This window comes from Molothrus ater, chromosome 13 (assembly GCF_012460135.2).
Source record: "Molothrus ater isolate BHLD 08-10-18 breed brown headed cowbird chromosome 13, BPBGC_Mater_1.1, whole genome shotgun sequence".
Lineage (NCBI taxonomy): Eukaryota > Metazoa > Chordata > Aves > Passeriformes > Icteridae > Molothrus > Molothrus ater.
In genome coordinates, this window is record NC_050490.2 from 19044752 (window position 1) to 19063674 (window position 18923).

The 18923-nt window shown below is 46.6% G+C and overlaps 2 protein-coding genes across 5 annotated transcripts in view; one reads left to right on the forward strand and one right to left on the reverse strand.

The window, feature by feature from the left end:
- Positions 1–104: 104 nt before the first annotated feature.
- AAGAB (alpha and gamma adaptin binding protein) lies at positions 105–17718 on the reverse strand. The gene is made up of 10 exons (XM_036389602.1): positions 17625–17718; positions 13527–13717; positions 12939–13035; positions 12178–12267; positions 9698–9781; positions 4929–5011; positions 4423–4516; positions 3709–3813; positions 2756–2805; positions 105–2170 (listed from the first exon to the last, which is right to left on the reverse strand). Exons 1-10 carry the CDS (start codon positions 17698–17700, stop codon positions 2093–2095), a joined length of 948 nt encoding a protein of 315 aa, XP_036245495.1. The 5' UTR covers positions 17701–17718; the 3' UTR covers positions 105–2092.
- A 144-nt stretch (positions 17719–17862) lies between these two features.
- The window catches only part of IQCH (IQ motif containing H), a 53396-nt gene continuing 52335 nt past the window's right edge, over positions 17863–18923 (forward strand). The window contains exons 1-3 of one of the 4 annotated variants that reach the window (XM_054516248.1): positions 17863–17915; positions 18188–18323; positions 18571–18681. In XM_054516248.1, the coding sequence (XP_054372223.1) occupies positions 18592–18681 (90 nt within the window). In that variant the 5' untranslated portion in view covers positions 17863–17915; positions 18188–18323; positions 18571–18591. The other 3 variants (XM_054516249.1, XM_054516247.1, XM_054516250.1) reach the window with 3 other exon arrangements.

The following is an 18923-nucleotide window of genomic DNA, read 5'->3' on the forward strand; positions in this document are numbered from 1 at the left end:
CTGGAGGCCTTTAAGGGCATTTCCAACCCAAACCACTCCGGGATTCTGTGGAACCAACTGGGAATTCTTCTACACAAAGAGAAACTGAGTGACAGACACAAATCTGCTTTTCCACTAATGCCCCTTTTATTCATTTCTGTAACTTCTTATTTTGTAAAGAAATTCTGTAGCCAAAACCAAAGGGTCTCTTCAGAAAAGCCCCAAACAACCCACAAAAAAAAAAAGCACCAGCAAAGTAAACCTCGATTTTAAACCACAACACAACAACCTCAAAGGATCATTAAATTATTCCCAGTGTCTCCAGCCACACTTCCTGCCTCCATGATTTGTGCTCCTACAGAGAAGACCCACATTTACAATAAATCATGTTTAAAGAGTTTTGAGTATGGGAATGAGCTGCTGCTACCTCATAAAAAGGCAGCAAAGCACTGGGTTTTAACTGATACCATCTCATTAAATTTAAAAAGTCACATCTCTATCACACATCTAAAGAATGGGTTTATAAAGTGTCCAAGCCCATTTTTTCTTCGCTGCCTCCACTCTATTCCCTTGGCACTTTGGCCATTTATCACCATCACACAACAAAGATTTAGAAGGGGCAGAATCTTCAGCTACCGAGAAGGCAGTGGGGAAACCCAATGGGGAAACTCATTCCCTGCTTGGAGTGAGCCACCTGCAGAGTCTGTGCCACATTCCCTGTGCTGGGACAAGGTGCAGTCACAGCAAGGCCCCGCAGCTGCCTGGGAAGGTGTCCCTGGCAGGTGTTTCCTTGGCTGTCTCAAATTCCAGAACTCTTCCCAAACCAGGTGTTTCACTGTGGGGAGCTCCTGCTCTGGCTTCAGCTGAGAAACACTTCCCAAACTGCCAGTGAGGCTGCAGTTCTTGTCCTTAAACGCTGCAGTGTCCATGCAGGAAATGATTCCCAGCATTCCAAGAATGATGATTTACGTTCACCTTTGCTTCAGCATTAAAGAGGGAATTCAAGGAGCACTGTGAAAGTGCCTGCAGAACATAAAGCCATCCAAGAATCGATGGCAAACCCGTGTCCTGGGACTCGGCAATTCAGGAGACATTGGAAAAGTTAATTCTGGAATTTCTAACTGAGGGTGCTTAACAGGGTGGGTTTTCAGATGGATAAGGAAAAGTTCTTGGGGCCAGACTCTGCCCTATGGGAATCTGTTGGATCCTCTGCCCATGGATCCAGTGCCTGTGCCTGCACAGAGGAGCCAGGGTGGCATCTCCCCTTTCTCCTCTGGCTCCTCACCAGGCTCCACCTTCCCTCCGTGTCCGTCATTCCAGAGGCTCTGGGGCCTGTGCTGCTTGTGGAAGTGATGGGGGCTCCCTCCAGGAAAAGGGAATTCCTGCTGAGCCCTGTGCCCGACGGACACACAGGAGTGGGGGCACTGAGGACAGAGCTCCCCAGAGCAGCTCCGTGCACTCTGCCAGGCCTTGCGCAAGGTTTGGGCAGGGAATTCCACCCCTGGAGCAGCAGCAGCCATCTGGCATTTCACTGGGAATCCAGGGAGTGCAGACAACACCTGACACTCCAGGGAAGCCCCCATCCTTACACAGGCAAAATCCAAACACAATCCAAGCCTGGGGCCACGTGTAATGGCTTTGGCACTTGGCAGGATGGAGCTCAGCAACCTCCTCCTCATGGCTCATCCTAATCTGGCCAGGCTGAACTGGGAAAAGCTCCATAAAACCATCCAAGAGCCCTACAGCTGAAAAATGCAGTTTGGAATTCAGGAGTCACTTCCCAAGCCCCAGCCCTGTGTGCAGAGATAACTGGGAGCACATTTGTTTATTTAAACCCCAGAGAGGAAATCATAAAAATGTTCATTTGTAAAATGTAAACTCATCACTGTTTCCTTGAACCACACACGTGTCACCTCCCAAAGTCCTTTGGGAGAGGAGACAGGACAGTCAGACAAAGCCTCTGGAGCCAGGAGATGCTGTGGAATGTGGAACATGGGGAATGCTGTCACCAAGGGAAGCAGCTACAGCTAAATGGGGTTTTTGGCAATGAACACTAATTCAGGGAAGGATCATTCCCTCAGGATTGCTCTGGCACTTCCAGCTGCAGAGGAATTCAGTTTTCTTCATCTGAGGAGAGACCTTCAATCTCATCCCTGTCTCCTCCAATTGCCATCCAGAAGGCTTTGGCCACCTACAATGGCAAAAGAGATGGGAAAGGGAGAAAATTCCCATCACATGATTGAAGATTTTGTATTTCCCATCCAAAGAGCAGGAACTGACCAGCAGCTAAATCTGGCAACCAGGTCTGTTAGTGCAACACATCCCCTCTGAGGTGAAGGAATTTCAGCAACACAGAGGCAATGATTCAGGTCATGGGAGGCACCTGTGCTACAAAACCTGTGCCATTTAAGGCATCGTTACATTTTCCAGGAGATCCAGACTTTTCCATTGACTTGTGGAAGCTGGCCAGCACCCCCAGTGACTGCAGGGCTTTCAGCTCAGAATTCACAAAGGGGAAAGTCTTTTTTATGGCAGTGGGGTGGAATGAGATGATCTTTAGGGTCCCTTCCAACCCAAACCATTTCAGGATTTTATGCTTTTCTGGTATTTCAAACTTCCAGGTTATTCAGGTTTTGGGAGATACCTGACAAGTCTTCCCTAGGACTGTGTGGTTTGTTCTCACTACTCTTAATCCAGGAACTCTGCAGGAGCAGGAACTGTGGCTTGGAAAGAAATCGCCCATTTTACTGATCCCACCCCAATTCCCAATGCTCACCTTCTCTGCGTGCAGCTTCCTCTGTTCGTGAGGCAGCGTGGCAGCTTTGTCTGTGGGGAAGGAGAGGAGTGGGGCCGTGAACTCAGGAGGGAGCAGAGAGCAGCTCCTGCACCTGATCTGGGAACTGCAGAGCAGCTCCTGCACCTGATCTGGGAACTGCAGAGCAGCTCCTGCACCTGATCTGGGAACTGCAGAGCAGCTCCTACACCTGATCTGGGAACTGCAGAGCAGCTCCTGCACCTATCTGGGAACTGCAGAGCAGCTCCTGCCCTGGATCTGGGAACTGCAGAGCAGCTCCTGCACCTGATCTGGGAACTGCAGAGCAGCTCCTGTCCTGGATCTGGGAACTGCAGAGCAGCTTCTGTCCTGGATCTGGGAACTGCAGAGCATCTCCTGCACCTATCTGGGAACTGCAGAGCATCTCCTGTCCTGGATCTGGGAACTGCAGAGCATCTCCTGCCCTGGACCTGGGAACTGCAGAGCATCTCCTGCACCTGATCTGGGAACTGCAGAGCAGCTCCTGCCCTGGACCTGGGAACTGCAGAGCAGCTCCTGCACCTGATCTGGGAACTGCAGAGCATCTCCTGCCCTGGACCTGGGAACTGCAGAGCAGCTCCTGTCCTGGATCTGGGAACTGCAGAGCAGCTCCTGTCCTGGATCTGGGAACTGCAGAGCATCTCCTGTCCTGGATCTGGGAACTGCAGAGCAGCTCCTGCACCTGATCTGGGAACTGCAGAGCATCTCCTACACCTGATCTGGGACCTCCCAGTGCAACATCTGCTGCTTTCAAGAGCATTATCAAGATAAAGGACAAATGAATGGAAAGAGCAGCTACCTCTAAAGGACTTGAGGAAGAAGAACAGGAATTTCACAGCTTCCCAAGTCACTCCTGGCTCTCTCTGAGCCCCTGCAGGAGGTGCCAGAGCTCAGGTCCATTTCTCCTGGTGTGTTACCTTTCATTTCTTTCAGCTTTGAGAAGAGCCTTTCGAAGTTCTCCAGGTCCCCATCCCTCGTGGTCAGGCTGGCCAGCTCCTGGATGTCCATATCCAGCATGGGATCTGAAATACAGCTTGGTTGAAGAGAAATGATTCTGGTTTCTCAGCAGAAAACCAGGATTTTAACAGCTGCAAATCCCATTTGCAAATTCCAATGTCATAAGAGAGAAAGAAACACTTAATTTACTGATGGCTCATAAAGACAAATCATGGCATTGTTACAGTGATGATTAATTTTATGGAAGAAATCCTTCCATGTCAGGGTGGGCAGGCCCTGGCACAGGTGCCCAGAGCAGCTGGGGCTGCCCCTGGATCCCTGGAATGTCCAAGGCCAGGCTGGACAGGGCTTGGAGCACCCTGGGACAGGGGAAGGTGTCCCTGCCATGGCAGGGGGTGGAATGGGATGAGCTTTAACCCAAAATATTCCAGATTCCATGATTCTGTGATACATGACATGTGAGCTCATCCAGTATTTAAGATTTCTTGCTGATTCCAGGATGATGTGTCCACACAGAGCCACAGAGTGAATCAAAGAGTGATGAGCTGATGAGAGAACATCAGAGATCCAGATCTCACACAGGGCTGGTAAGGCAGTCCCCTCCCCTGGAATGCTGCAGGGATTCCAGGCCTCTCCTGGCCCGGGCAGTGCCTGTGTGTCCCTGCTGAGCTCACCTGCAGCACTGTCAGGCTCCAGGCTGTGTGTGCCAGCTCCATCCTCTCCACCATCTGACTGGGACTCTTCCCTCTCTCCTGGGGATGGGTTGGACTGTCAGGACACAAAGATATTTCAGTATCCAGTAATGCATGAAAAAACATCAGCAGCAAATCAGGTGCTCCCTGCTTTCCTTTCAAACCCTTGCGCTTTATCTCAAAGTGTTACTGCACAACCTGTGCCATGGAAAGGCCCTTCTGCAGCACTGGGAATTGGTGCTGCATGAAGGCATTTCAGGATGGATTTGTTGGGGTTTTTGCAATACCACTATGGAATGACAGGTTTTGTTGTGCCCCAAAGGGGATAATCTGCATATAATCAAACCCATCTTGAATGGAGCCTTTAGTGCTCTTTCCTCTGGCTCTGTGGCACAAGGGGAGGTCCCAGCCACCCCCCAATGGAAGAAGGCAGGGCCTGAGCAGAGCAGGAAGCAGGAATTACTGGAATTACTGGAATCACTGTTTACTTCTGTCTCCGGGGTCTCTCCACAGCCACGGCTCCTGTTTGCTCCTGCCAAGGTGCTGAGGAGACCAAAGCCCTGGGTCCTGTCTGCAACAAAGCACAAAGTGCAAAATTACTGCCAATACTGGGGCTGGCCAGGTGGGAGAGGGGGTATTCCACAGCACCATGGAAAACTCTGCCAGTGCACTTGAAAACACATTTTAAGCAGAAATTTCACACCAATTCTAAGCTTTCAACTGTGTCTGCACCTTTAGCTGCTAAATATTCCCCCCAGGGAAGAGAATGTGAGCCACAGGAGATGTGGGGTCTTTTTAGAGCTTGTTGGAAGCCTCTCTCCGTTGGGATCTGAGCTGGTAAATTCCAAATGACACAGCTGGAAAATCCAGAAGCAGAATTTGCTGCTGCTGGTGCCCAGGTTTAACCTCCATGGGAAGCAGCCCCGAGTCTGAGGTTGGATTCAGGAAAGGCAAGGAGAGCCTTTGCTCACAGCCTGAACAGGCTGAGCACAACAGTCATGGCAAAGAAAACTGTTAAATATCTAATTCAGAATTCCTGGGTGGATTCATCCATCAAATCCAGGGCTTCTTCTCACTGCAAGGTGCTCTGGGTTCTCCCCTCTGCTGGCCTAGGGTGTATCTCAATGCTGGTTTAAAACCCAACCTAAAAAGTGATTTCAAACCCAAACAGACATCTAAGATAATAAATGTGGTGCAGTATTTTTAATTTGAACTGGCTGTATTTTTAAACCTGTTTTATATAAAAATATGTGCATAATGGGTGATATGATGAGGTGTTTTTTACTAAGTCAGGTTTTTTTAAGTCAGTTTACTACTCAATACAAACTGGCCTTGCACTGAGTAGTAAATATTTTCAGTTATACAAGGCACTCAGGAGATTTTTCTGCAAACCTTTGTATTTTAGTCAACTAAAACTGAAAAAATGTGAAGTTATTGTACCAGAAATAGCCAGGAAACAATGACTTCTGCCAGAAGAGAGATTTAATGTTACTTTTTAAATGAAGTATGTTCTAAATTATTACACTCATGACTAAGCTCTAGACTCAACTGTTGAGGTGATGTCATTTGGATGCTCTGCCCAAATTTCCTTGCCATTTCTCCAGCCTCTCCTTCTGAGGGGCTGGATGTGTAACTGGGCCCATCCAGCACTCACACAAACACATCTCCATGTCAGAATTCCTGAGTCCCATTCCCTGTTCCTGCAGCTGATCTGTTCTGCCCCATCCCTGGCAGGTATTTGGGGCCGCTGGCTCTGCTTTGTCCCCTTTTGCTGCTTTAGCAGATCCCTGGCCAGAGGGGTGGGAAGAAGTGAAGCAGTGGAGCTGAACGAATTCCCTGGAAAACCTTCAGCTGCCCGTGAGGCCCAGCAGGTCAGTGACCAGGGACTGCAGGATGAAGTCTGGGATTTGCATCCCAAAGCAAAGCAGCTGCCCCAGTTTCATGGGCTGAGCTGAGAGCTGGCTTTGGGGAAGCTGTGAAGGTGGACATGGAGCCAATTTCTGAGTCACCTCAGGCAAGGTTGGACACTGCAGTGCAGAATGTCCTGGAGAAAGAACATTCCCACACTGGCAGAGGGGTGGATGCAGTGATCTAATCATGGCCTCGTTCATAGCTGGGATTAGAGTCTGTCCTGCACAGAAACATGGCAGTGGCTCCACATTCCCTCCTCCAACACTGCAGAACCTCAGCCAGAGTTATTACAAATGTCATCCCCTTCTGAAAAACCTGGAGTGTGCAAGAGGGACCTCTGAACAGCAGCTATTTGTCCCTAGGTCCATGTTTAGGGAGGAGGCAGACACAACACTTGGTTGCAGGCACACCCTTGGAAAACCCTTCCTATAAACTCCATTTATTGGATGTAGAAGTTATTTCAACTTCTGGGTGCAATTTGGGAAGTGGGTGATGCCTTACACAGCGTTCTTGAGGCAGGAAAGCCAAAAATTAGCTCATCCCACTTCCTGGAGGAGTCAGTGGCTACAGTGGGGCCCAGAGCAGCTGGGGCTGCCCCTGCAGGGGTGCAATGGGATGGGGTTTAGGGTCCCTTGCCACCCAAACCATTCCCCATTCCATGTTCTCTGAAGTGGCACAGGAATCACTTATGATGCTCTGAACATGGATTCAGCATTCCCAGATTCCAGTTTCATGGCCAAGTGTTTTCCACCACCTTTACCTATTATCATTCCTCCTGTCTGTCTCCAGCTGACACATGGTGATCCTTACACATAAAACTGGAATTAACACATCAAAATTCACCATTTGTTTAAATGGCCTCCCTAAATCAGGTTAATTAGCTGTGATTAGAGCCAGGCTCATTCCTGGCCCCACCTGAGGTAAGCAGCTTCACCTGGGATCACTCAGGCTGGGATTTAAGCAGGAAAGAAGCCAAGCAGCCCCTCCTGGAGGGCTGGAAATGGTTTCTCTTCTTGCCACAGAGGCTCTTGCAGAGACAGAGAAGGTTAGCAGCAGTTTAATACCTCTGTGGGGAGGGAAATGTGTTACCTGGAGAATCCCTCACATTCTCCTGCTCAAGAAAACTTCCAGAGACTGAAAGGAGCCCCAAGGCCTGGAGAACCAACCTTCCACCAGCTCCAGGGAGGATTTGTTCCTGGCAGAGTCCCAGGTAAGGCTGCTCCTTTGGCCTGGAGTAGAGATAATGCTGCTCCATTTACTCACAGAGCACGTGGGATTCCTTACTTGGTGTAAACTTGCTTCTAATTCAACTGTGTTACATTTAATTCTTTTTATGGAACTGTGTGAGAACGATGCATTTAATGGTGAGAGAAAAAAACCTGAAGTTTAAAACTTTAATGAATAGGTGTGTGAAAAACCCTGCAGCTTGACAAGAATTGTGTTGGGGCTTAATGCAATAAAATAATGAGTCTGGTGTTTGTGCTTGAAAAAGGCTATTCCTGCTCTGTCTGTAAATTTAAATTCTCATGGAAACAGGGGTTTGAATTAAGGCAATGCTGTTGAATTAAGGCTGCACCTAACAGTGCTGTAAGTATTTGCTAGTAGACATTTACTACTGGCTCTCTCTTAGGGTCTCTGGTAACTCTTCCCTGCATGGTTCCCAACCAGCCAGGAATTGCAGGTCATTTTCAGTGGAAAAGCTAAAGTTGGATTTACATGGGAGCCAGTTTCTAGGATCTGGAGGAAGCTGAAAACAAAAGATATGTTACAGGTTGTAAAAAGTGTTATTTTAAGCAAAATGAGCTCAACAATTTCCCTTTGAAGGCACAGTCAGGCTGCAACACCTTCCAAATATAGCTGACTTCCTGAGGGGTGTGTGGTGGTGCAGCAGTGCTGTGTGGGGCTGGTGCTGTGCACAGAGAAAAATCAGGATTTTTCAAGGAGCCTGACCTTTACAGAACACAGCAGTGATGTGCAGGAATTTCCCCCCTGTGAGGAACTGAGCATGTGACTAAATTCTGCTGTTCTCTAAGGTGGCATCTGCCAAATACAGGAAACGTGGTGTTCAAAAACCATTTTTAGCACAAGTGAGATAACCTGACACCGTGTGCCAAGGTTACCTGGTTCTCTGCAAGGGTTACACTGAGTCAGGGCCCACCTTCACCTCAGTTCTGATGGGGAATGAGAACTCCTCAAAAAGCTGCATTAAAAAATGCAGGTTAATAATTCTCGTCCTGGTTTTACTGAGTCCCAGCAAGCACCTTGCAGACACAGCAGCCTCTCAGGGCTTTCAATCATTCCACAGTTAGTGGCTGTGGGAAGGGAGAAGCCACAGCAGTGGGAAATGGGACATCAGGGAGCAGAGAGGTGTTGGAAGGTTGGTGGTGGGATGAGGCTTTGTGAATAAGAAATTCCAGGCCAAGCACTCCTGAAGAGTTTTAGCTTCCTACATTTGCTGCAGCTGTTTGTGTGATTAGAAAGGTAATTAAAGGTTTTCAAGTAAATGGAAGGATCTACCCTTGTAACCACAGCATTTCCTTTTCTGATGACTGTAAGGCTAAAGTGATTTTTCCAAATTCTAACTCTACCTGATATTCAGCTTCCTCAGGAAATTATCTGGGGTTGCCCATTCTTTGCACTGTTGTAAATAAAATCTGTGGTTTCCATGTACTCAAGTGGGGTTTTCTGTAGCCCTTGAATGTTTGACATGGCTCCTTTGCCAAATCTCATCTCTGCACTTGCTATTCTTCTCCTTAGTTCAAAAATTTAAAAAACAAACCAAAAATCCTCTACAACAAATGTGGAATTTAACCTTTGCTTCTACACTGAAGCATGTATCAGTCTGATAAAGCTGATAATTACAACCTATTTCCTACTAGAGTTTGGTAGAACAAACTTTGAGTTTTCATTGCAACCTGCAGGATTAATGGAATATTTAAATATTTATCAAATTATTGGTAGAGTGCAAGTTAAAGCAGAGAGGAAACAGGAGCAGGTGCTGGAACAGGAGCAGTTTTACACAGAAATCCTTTCCTGTGAGGGTGGTGAGGCCCTGGCACAGAGAAGTTGTGGGTGGAACTGTCCAAGGCCAGGCTGGGTGAGCTTGGAGCAGCCTGGCACAGAGGGCAAGCTGAGCTTTAAGGTCCCTCCCGACCCAAAGCACGGCAGCATTCTGTGATAGATCTCACCCGCTGCCTGTGACCTCAAGGGGGGATGACAGCAAGGCCTGGGCCCTGCTGGTCCTGGGGAAGGTGCCAGAGCGTGCAGCCGGGCCTGTGCTGGCCCTTTGAGCTGCTCCCTTGGAGCTCCCCAGCCTGCAGGGCCCAGCCAGGCCCGGGGCACCTACCACCCTTCATCACCACGTTGGACCAGACGTTGGCGTTGAGGGCCTGCACGATGCGCTTCACTCCCGTGGACTCGGGGAAATCATCTGCACCAAAACACAGAGAGGGCTCTGAGAACTGCTGCAAACAGCTCCAGACACCACCCCGTGCCTCCAGAGCTGGGCTGAAGGCCTCTCCTGGCTTCTCACAATCATTGCCAACTCTGCTCCTGGTACAAAACATGGATTTGTCACCTTTGATTGGTGAGAGGCCAAGCAAATGTAAATTAATGCCTCATTCTTGGGCTGAGCTGCCAGGGATCAGGAACTGTGGGCTCAGCATTTTGGAGGTATCTAAATTAGGGATAATGAATTGTGGCCTCAGCATTTTGCAGGTATCTAAATCCTTTTGGTTAAATATTTAGCAGGAGGCCTACATTAAGTAACATCTTTATAGCATATTATAAAATTATAATATACTTTAATATGTTTATAAATAATAATAAATAACAAATCAGTAAATTATAACAAATAATATGGCAGTATATTATACTTTATAGTACATATATAAATTTTATAGCAACAGACAAGAAACTTGAATCTTTCACCCCAAGATGTTTTACAATGCTTTACAGCATAGAAATGTATTAGAAAATAGATACCAGAATTATTTTTCTTTCTTTTAGAAAGAAAAGAGGTGTGATGCCTGTAAAAAATGGAAAGGAATATTGCAAAGCTGTCCCCACAATATCTTACTCCAAAAGTTCCAGTAATCCCAGGAATTACAGGAACTTGAAAGCCCAGGGAAAGCATTATTCAGATTTTAATTTATTTACTGAATAGATCTGACACCACTTTGGATCAAGTCAGTTTTCCCATTTCCTCAGTTTAGTCAGCTTCCCATGTTTGTGCAGGTTGACAAAGGAAAAAAAAAACCACCCAAACAATCCTTTGGATACAAAACTGTTTTTGTTTAGAAATCAAGCTCAAGTGACTCAGGGATCAGGTGCAGTAACTGAAACTGCCTTTAGAAATGCATTTGAGGCTGAAATCAGATGTGTTGCCCTCTGTGATGATGCTGTTTGGTTTGATATCAGAGTCATTATCAAGAGTCCCAGTTTAGAGCTCTTGTCCTGGCTGTGCAAACAACTGACAATGAGTCAAAACAAAAGTTCCAGCTTATTTGAGATGAGCTGCCTGAAATGTCAGAATTTTGAGCAGAGATTGGCCCAGTGTGTTTACAGCATCTGTTGTGCCTTTTGTAACTCACCCAGAATGTTTGGGGGGTAAATAAGTTACTCACAGGAACACAGTTCCTCCTCTGCATGACTCACAGTGAATCAACTACCAGATTAAACAGCTAGGAAAGAACATGTATCCCAATATTCCACAAATTAACATCCTGACTTGTTATTACTCCCATTAAAGAAATGGTAAAGAGCTTGTTCCTGTAAATGGTAAAGAGCTTGTTCTTTACAAGAATTATTCAATAGAAAAATAACTTGATTAAAGGGTACTATTTTTAAAGCAATTTGTATTTGTTTAGTCTAAGGAGTCTTCACTTCCGATTTTCCCAGTTTCTGTGAATCAAATCTGTAAATCTCCCTCCTTGACTTAAAGGGAAACATTTTTAAAGGCATGCTGGGGAGAGAGGGACACCTCTCAGCTCCTCAAGATCCAATTTTAGTAGCCTTTAAATGGGGGGAAAGGGGAGGGATGTGTTCCAGTGAGGGTTTTATAGTGAATTATTTTTGGTGGCTGCAATGTGCTTGGAGAACCTGAAATAGAGCAAATGTTAGTGACTGATTCCTCTCCAGCCCGCAGTTATCTCATTTTACTCCAGAGAGGTAAGGTGAAAATGCTTTTTTGTGTCACTGAAGTGAGGAGATAAGGCTGATGCTGATAAGGCTGTCAGGAAATGCACAGTCACTTTTCAAGAGTGGAACACCACACTTCTGACTCTTCTTGCTGGTTTTGTTTTTCAAGTTATAAATGTTGGGCAGCCAGTGATTCTGAAACTGGTTTATTTCCTGTGTAACAACTCCTGTTGCTCTGAAATGCTTTTAACAACCTGCCATTTTCAGCCTATCATGTCACTGTTTGTACCAAGATAGCACAAAATAGTTTTCAAGTCTTTTTAAAACCAGAATTTTTCTGCCATCATGCACAAAAATGTTTCTTTAGGTTGATTTTCCAAGTTGAATATAAACTTCTGATGTATCAATACAGTCTTAGGGCAGTGCCAAAAAAGGAGCAGATATTATTTTGACGTAGGTGCTGCACAAACAGCAGCTGGATTTGGGAGGGGACAGATGGAATTTCTCAGAGGAAATAACCTCCTCCCCCTCCTGACCTTTTCTAGCTGAGACTCAGCCCCACCAACCCGAGCATTCCATGCTGTAATCATGGGGCACATCAACAACTGCAAGGGGCATAACTTTACTGCAAAGGTGTTTTTGGGGCACTTTTCATTCTCAAAATGGCAAGAGAAGCAGCAGACCTACCATCTTCATCAGGCAGCTCCTCAGGGCTGAGCTCTACCAGCTCAAAGCCATGCTTGATGCACCATTCTTGAGCTTTCTGTCTGTTTACACCTAAATTGGGAGACAAAAATGGGTATTAAAGGTGCAGATTTGAGACCAGTACCAGCATATTTATCAGAAGATTTAGCTGTGTTTTATTCCCTCAAAGTGGTTTGCTTGCTCTGGAGTGTATGGGAAATGTAGAGCAGCTGGCATGGATCCTCCATTCACTGTGGCTTCCAAAAATAGAGTTAAACTCCTCCTTGGAACTGAGGAATAGAATCAAATGGTTTTGCAGAGGGTACAATCAATGTAGGTGTGAATGAAGACTTCTGTTAACTCTGGGTCTGACACTGAATTGAGCTGCAGGGACACATCTGCACCTCCCAGCTTGCTGCTGTCTAGAAACACAGCAAATGTGTGTGCTCAATGTCCAAATGCCAAAAAAATGGCATCAACAACCAAGTGCTCCCCATGTTTTTCAGCAGGATCGTGCACATCCAGCACCAGGAATGTCTTTTAGTCCCCCTGCAGTGGCAGGACAGAGCTGACTCTGAGCAATCTGGTAAAATTCTGATTGTGTTCTAACCACATCCCACTGAAGGCTTCAGCTGCTGCTCCCCTGAGCTCTCCAGGCCGGTCTCACCCAGACTCGGAGAGGTAATTGTTGATGTAATTAGAAAGTCAATTATTATGCAGGCTAATGGCTCTAAGTGAGGGTGGGAGTTCTTTGGCTCTCCTACCGTTCTCAGACACCCTGTCACAAACCAGGATCATCACTTCTGGCAGCCACTCTTCTGTCAGGGGCAGCCATTCAGAGACACCCTCCAGTCCAGTTTTCTGCAGGGGAAAAGAAAAGTGTTCTTTGGAATACATCCTGCAATACTTTAGTTTTTAATAGTATTAGAATTGAATTATATAACGAAATAGGCTTTTTTTGTCTCAACCTTCTGGTTTCTGCTTTTTACCAGTTTTCACTGCTGCTGGTTTAGTAAAAACAATTTGGGGTGAAATGCCCTGAATTTTATGTTTAGCTCCCTAAATTTTATCTGTCCTAAAGGAGCCTTTAAGAAGCAGCAGCAGCTAGGAATAAAGCTGGCAGATGGATTTGCCATGGTGGCATAATGGCTCCTGAAAACCCCTCTTCCAGCTGGAGGAGAGGAGTTGAGAGACAAGGAAACTGCTGCTATTGTTAGCAGGGAAATGGAATATTTAGTATTGAATATTGATCTTCTGCCAATGAACAGAACAGCTTAGAGGGGATGGGTGGAGATTCTGCTTTATGGTTCTCACTGTGCTAAGGCAGGAGAATGAAGCAGAAGAGCCCTTACTGTTGTGCTGTCAAAGTACACAAGGAATGCCTGCACAGCCTCAGCGATCTCTGCAGTCACGTGGAATGTGTTTGGGACCACACAGAGATGAATATCTGCAGAATAGTATTTGTTATCTATCGTCCAGGGGTAGAAATTCACTCTTCCACTTGTTACTGCACCCACAGAAAGGTCATCTGTTCCTGTGATACCTGCAGGACACAAAACGGGTGAGGAGGAGAGGAACAGCAGCAGCAAGAAAATCATTTGTCTAGAAAAGTACAGAGCCAATGCAGATCCATCTTTACTATAATAAACCAGTACATAATCAAGATCTTTAAAAATTCAACTCAATTTGTTACTCTGTCCCAGATTTTATTGCTCAGCTTTCAAAATAATTTATTTTCTAGTTTTCAATATAAAATATGACCCAGAAGCTGCAGAAAGCCTTTTGTTTTCCTGGAAATGCCCTTTTAAGTGTTAACCTCAAACTTGGTACCTGTAAACAGGATGTATGGAGAGAAAACCTAAGCTTTATTACAACCCTTGCATGCTCTTTGAGATGTAAAGATCTGTTTAACTGTGACTAAGAGCTGAAGGTAACTAATGAGAAAATAGACCCAGTTCCTACGATGCAGCTGTAATTCCCATGAAATTCCATGTAGGAGCTCCAGCATTAAAATCCAGTGCTGTGCTCAGGTGCTGTCAAGCTCTGCCCTCCAAGGCAGGGACCTTCCCAGGAACACTCCTGGAGCTGGAGCAGAGCTGGGAGCAGAGCATCCCATTATTCCTTGAGGGAAAGGCCAGGAAATCTTGTTCAGGCTGGATGAACTCGTGGACACTTTGGAACACAGGTCAATTATTTATAAAATGGACTGAGTCATCCAGAATTGCCTGGGGCAGGAGAAGAGTTAAAGAATAAAGCCCATGGCTTTTCAAGGATTTGTATTTTAAGGTACTGACAGTTCCTGGAGCTGCTGGAACAGGCTGTTCCCCAAATAGTCTGGAGATGAATTTGAATTTATCTGTATCTGATTAGTAAAGAGACAGGAAAGCCTCCTTGCCAAGGCTGCAGTGATTTTTACAACTGAACTGCAAAGCTGAGAAATGGATCTGGTGAATGAGCATGGGGCACAAGGCAGGGAGAGCTGTAAACCAGGAATATTTGCAGCCCTGAGGGAGAAATGTGACCTTGGAAACAGAAACCTGTAGCCATTTCCTCCTTAAGAGGATGAAACAGGTGTCTCCTCTCAGGGTTGCTTAAAATAAGAAGTGCCACATCGAAATGATTTTTCCAGGTTCAAGTTTGATTTATTTTGGATGGCAATTATTTTTCAGATTATTTCAGATGATCATCTTTAATCAGATGACATTCCTTGCTAAGATTACCCACCTCACTTCGGAGCTGGGGGACAAAGATCTGAGTCACCACGACACAAACCTGGGTTCTGAGCTTTGTATTCTCAGAGGTTTTGTTTTGAATATGATATTAATTTCCCTTTACTAGTGTTTTGACAGTTAAAAATAAGTAAATTAAAATCAGTCTGAGCTAACAGAATTACAAGTCAATGCCCCACGAGGCTAAGAATAAAAGGGTCCACAGAAATTACTGAAACCCAGAAAATCAGCAGTAAGACTTAGGGAGGAAAATGGGGCGAGGAAGAAAATCAGCTCCAAAGTCACCTGAGTCAGTCACCCTGACCAGGAAACCAAGGGAAAGAACCCTCAGAAAAGGGTTTCAAAAGCTGATATGAAATTCCCATCTGCTTTGGAAGGGATGGTTTTTTAGAAGAGTTCATGGACAAAGTGAGGTCTGAAAGCATTGCTAGAATGAGGCCATGTCCCATTTCCTTTTACCTGCTGCTGGTTCCTGTATTTTGAGGGGTTTTCTTTCATCCCATTGTGCTGCTGATTACCCATCCTTCACGCTGAGATTTTGCCAGCTCCCTGTGAAATTTCTCTCCCAGTAATTGCCCTGTTCTCTAATACCCAAGTAGTATTTCAGCACTTTTAGCACATTGTGTGTCTATTAATAATTTTTTAATGATTACAACTTCTTTTTGTAGGTTTTTTTTCCCAAAGGGATTAAGATATTTACCACTTTTCATAGTGTTTTTCAGATTGAATAAAGGTTTAAGAACATAATGCCCTAAATGCTCCCAAATCCTCAGAGCTGTCAGGTACATGGAGCAGTTCCCACATTCTGGGCCTTGAGAGCCACCTGGTGGAATAAGCCATTAAAAATACTCCTAGAACTACACCAAGGAGTAAAGAGAACCCAAATATGCTGGGGAGGAGGGGAGTGGGAAAAATCCAGAAAGAAAAGGAAGAACAATCACATCAGACAGAATGAAAACTGAACCAATCTTATTTGCAGTTTTGTCACAAATACATCACAATAATAACAGGCAGATCTATGTTGAGCACTTTTAAATAGCTTTGTTTTGCCACAGTGTCCCATGAATTAAAGCATTCAGAGAAACCTAAACAAATAAAAATATATCTAGCAAGTGTACCATCAGCTGCTTCTCATCTTCAAGGCATTTCCCATTGAACAGGAGAAAAAGCCTGGAAAAAGTCTTGGAATTGGCCTGGAAAGTTCTGGCAGGTTCTTTCACCTCACCAAACCTTCCCCACTGCTGCCCCGTCCCTGCCTGTGTGTCCTTGAATGTTTTACAGTCTGCTGCCTCGGATTTAATGTCACTTGTTATACAAAGCAGGGACTTAAGATGCTGATGGTATTTATTTTATCCAATGATTTTATTTCTTTCAGGAGGATTTTAATGTAACCCAGTCAGAGGACACACAGACAAGACTCCAGATTTGGAACTGGGAGCAGTGGAAGCTGAGATATTTCAAAGTGAGTACTACTTTTAAAAATATCTGAGCTTACATTTTAAGATTTTCTCAGATTAAGTAGCTTTTTGCTCACCTGTTTCATTTCACTATGCAAAGTAATCAAAGGGGAAACCTAGAGGAACCTTGAGTAATTCCTTCCAATTTGCTTATACCTTCCTCAAAAATAAGCTAATAATAATATTTTTGTTGTGGAATCTTTAAATAATTCAGTGTCCTGCAGCTGCTTTGACAGAGAAGCCTTTGCATATCTTGTACTGTTATTTTTGTTTCAAAACGTGCTTTAATGGGGTGGAGGGAGCCAGTTCTGTGCTCCCTCCACCTCGTTAAAGGGGCAGCCTTGTACTTGGTGAGGTCCTAAATACGAATTGCTCAGAAAGAGAGAAAAAAAAAAACCCAGAGAAGATTTGAGGGAGTTAAATTCTACATCTCAGTGTGCACAGCAAACTGTTCATGAGCTCCCTAGAAACCAGGGCTGTCCTAACATAGGCAACCCACCAAGGCCATGAACAGCTTCTTCCTGGAATCCACCAGTTTTAAAATACCAGAAATTGCACCATGGTTTCCTCTACTATCAGATCTTGTGTTCCCCTTTCGAGCCAGAAAAACAGCAACTGGTTCCCAGGAAAACCACTTCCTACGGAATGAGTTCTATGTACTCGGTACCGAGTGTAATCTGCAATTCCACCAGCTGCAGGACAGACCGAATTTTTAGCTTTCCTTTTTAGTCCTTCCGCACTGAGAAAGAGGTGAATTATTTCCTTAAAGCTGAGGAGGCTCCTCACACCCTCTGCCAGGGGTCGGGGGCTGCGATCCCCCTGTCCTGAGGGGACAACTGAGAGGAGAACTGCGACCTAAACGGGAAAAATGAGAACCTGAGGGCAGAACTGAGATCCTGAGGGGAAAATTGGGATCGTGAGGGGAGGGCGGCGACCCTGAGGGGAAAATTGGGATCGTGAGGGGACGGCGGCGACCCTGAAGGGAAAATTGGGATCGTGAGGGGACGGCGGCGACCCTGAGGGGAAAACTGAATCTGTGAGGGGATGGCGGTGACCCTGAGGGGAAAACTGGGTCCGTGAGGGGATGGCGGTGACCCTGAGGGGAAAATTGAATCTGTGAGGGGATGGCGGCGATCCTGAGGGGAAAACAGCCCCCCTGAGGGCCGGGGCTAGAGGGAGCCGCTGCCAGCCCGGTTCGCGCGGGTGCGGGCAAGCCGCGGCCCCTGGTTCCGCCCGCTGGGGCGCCGCGGCGGCCCCGACTCACGTTTGACGAGCTCCTCGGGCGCGAAGCCCGCGGCACAGCTGGTGAGCAGCGCCAGCGGCCGCGCTGCCGCCGCCATGGCGCCCGCGCCGCGCCCCTTCCGCCGCGCCGCTACCACCGCCCGCGGGGGGGGGCGGCCGGGGGAGGGACCGGGCGGAGCGCGGGCTCGGCCCCGCTGGATGCGCCGTCCCCCCCGCGGCGGCGGGGCGGATGGTGCGGCCCAGCCGGCGCGTCCCGTTGCCGGGAGCGGCGGTGCCGCCATGGCCGCGGCCGGAGCGGGGCCGGCGCTGCCGGGTGGGTTCGGACAGCGCCGGGACCGGCACCTCCCTGCCCGGACCGGCCTCTCCTGCCCCGGCAGAGCAGCCGGGACACCCAGGGTCATCCCTGCGCTGAGCGCGGCGCGGCCGGTGCTGTGAGGGGACGGGGGACGCGCGGGGCTCGGTCCTGCCTGAGGGGCAGCGGGTGGGAGCGGGGCCCGGGCTGTGGGTGCTGCGAGGCTGGGGAGCTCGGAGCTGCTTGGTTAACGTGAATACTCGGGTTTGACATGGGCTGGGCTCTCCTCACAGGCTGCCTGAGTTTGGTGTCCCTCCTTAAGGCTTTTGGGATCCCTGCCCGCTGAAAGCACCTGTGCCATTCGTGAGGAAACATCGTTCCTTAAGCGGAGACTCTCAGTCCTGAAGTTTATTGTCACTGCTTTGTGAGGTTTGTTTTAAAATTGAGTTTTTCCAGCCTTTCTACTGCCAATGAGTTTGTGTTTGGCTTTGTATTCTCTTATTTAAGTTATAATATTAATATTATAGTAGTACAAAAGTATGAGATCCTGAGAGTACAGAGTTGCATGGATTTTTTTCTCCTATATTTAAGAATAATTTAATTTGAGTTAAATCCCACCTAACCCCAAAGGGTTTGGTTGCAGGTATGATTTTTGTCCTCATTTGCTTTGATTCAGGAAAACCTTCAGAAGCCTAAAATGGAAAAAACCACCTTGAAAGGAAATGCAGAAGCTGTGGATATTTGTGACCTCAGAAAAGCAACTGAAAGGACTGAACTTGGGCTGAGAGTAAGGAAAATAGAGCAGATCCAGAAAATTATTCTGCTTTTTAAGTCTGTGTTAACAATTCACTTGGGCCACTTATTTGTTGTGTTACAAGAACCCTTTCCAATAAGCAACTGATGAGATTACTCAGACATTACAGTTCAGAATGATGGCTCCCTTTTATGGGTCATCAGAATTAACTGATCTAACTAAAAATCAGATTTTTAGTCCAACTGAGGCACAAAGTTTATCAACTTTTCAGTCAA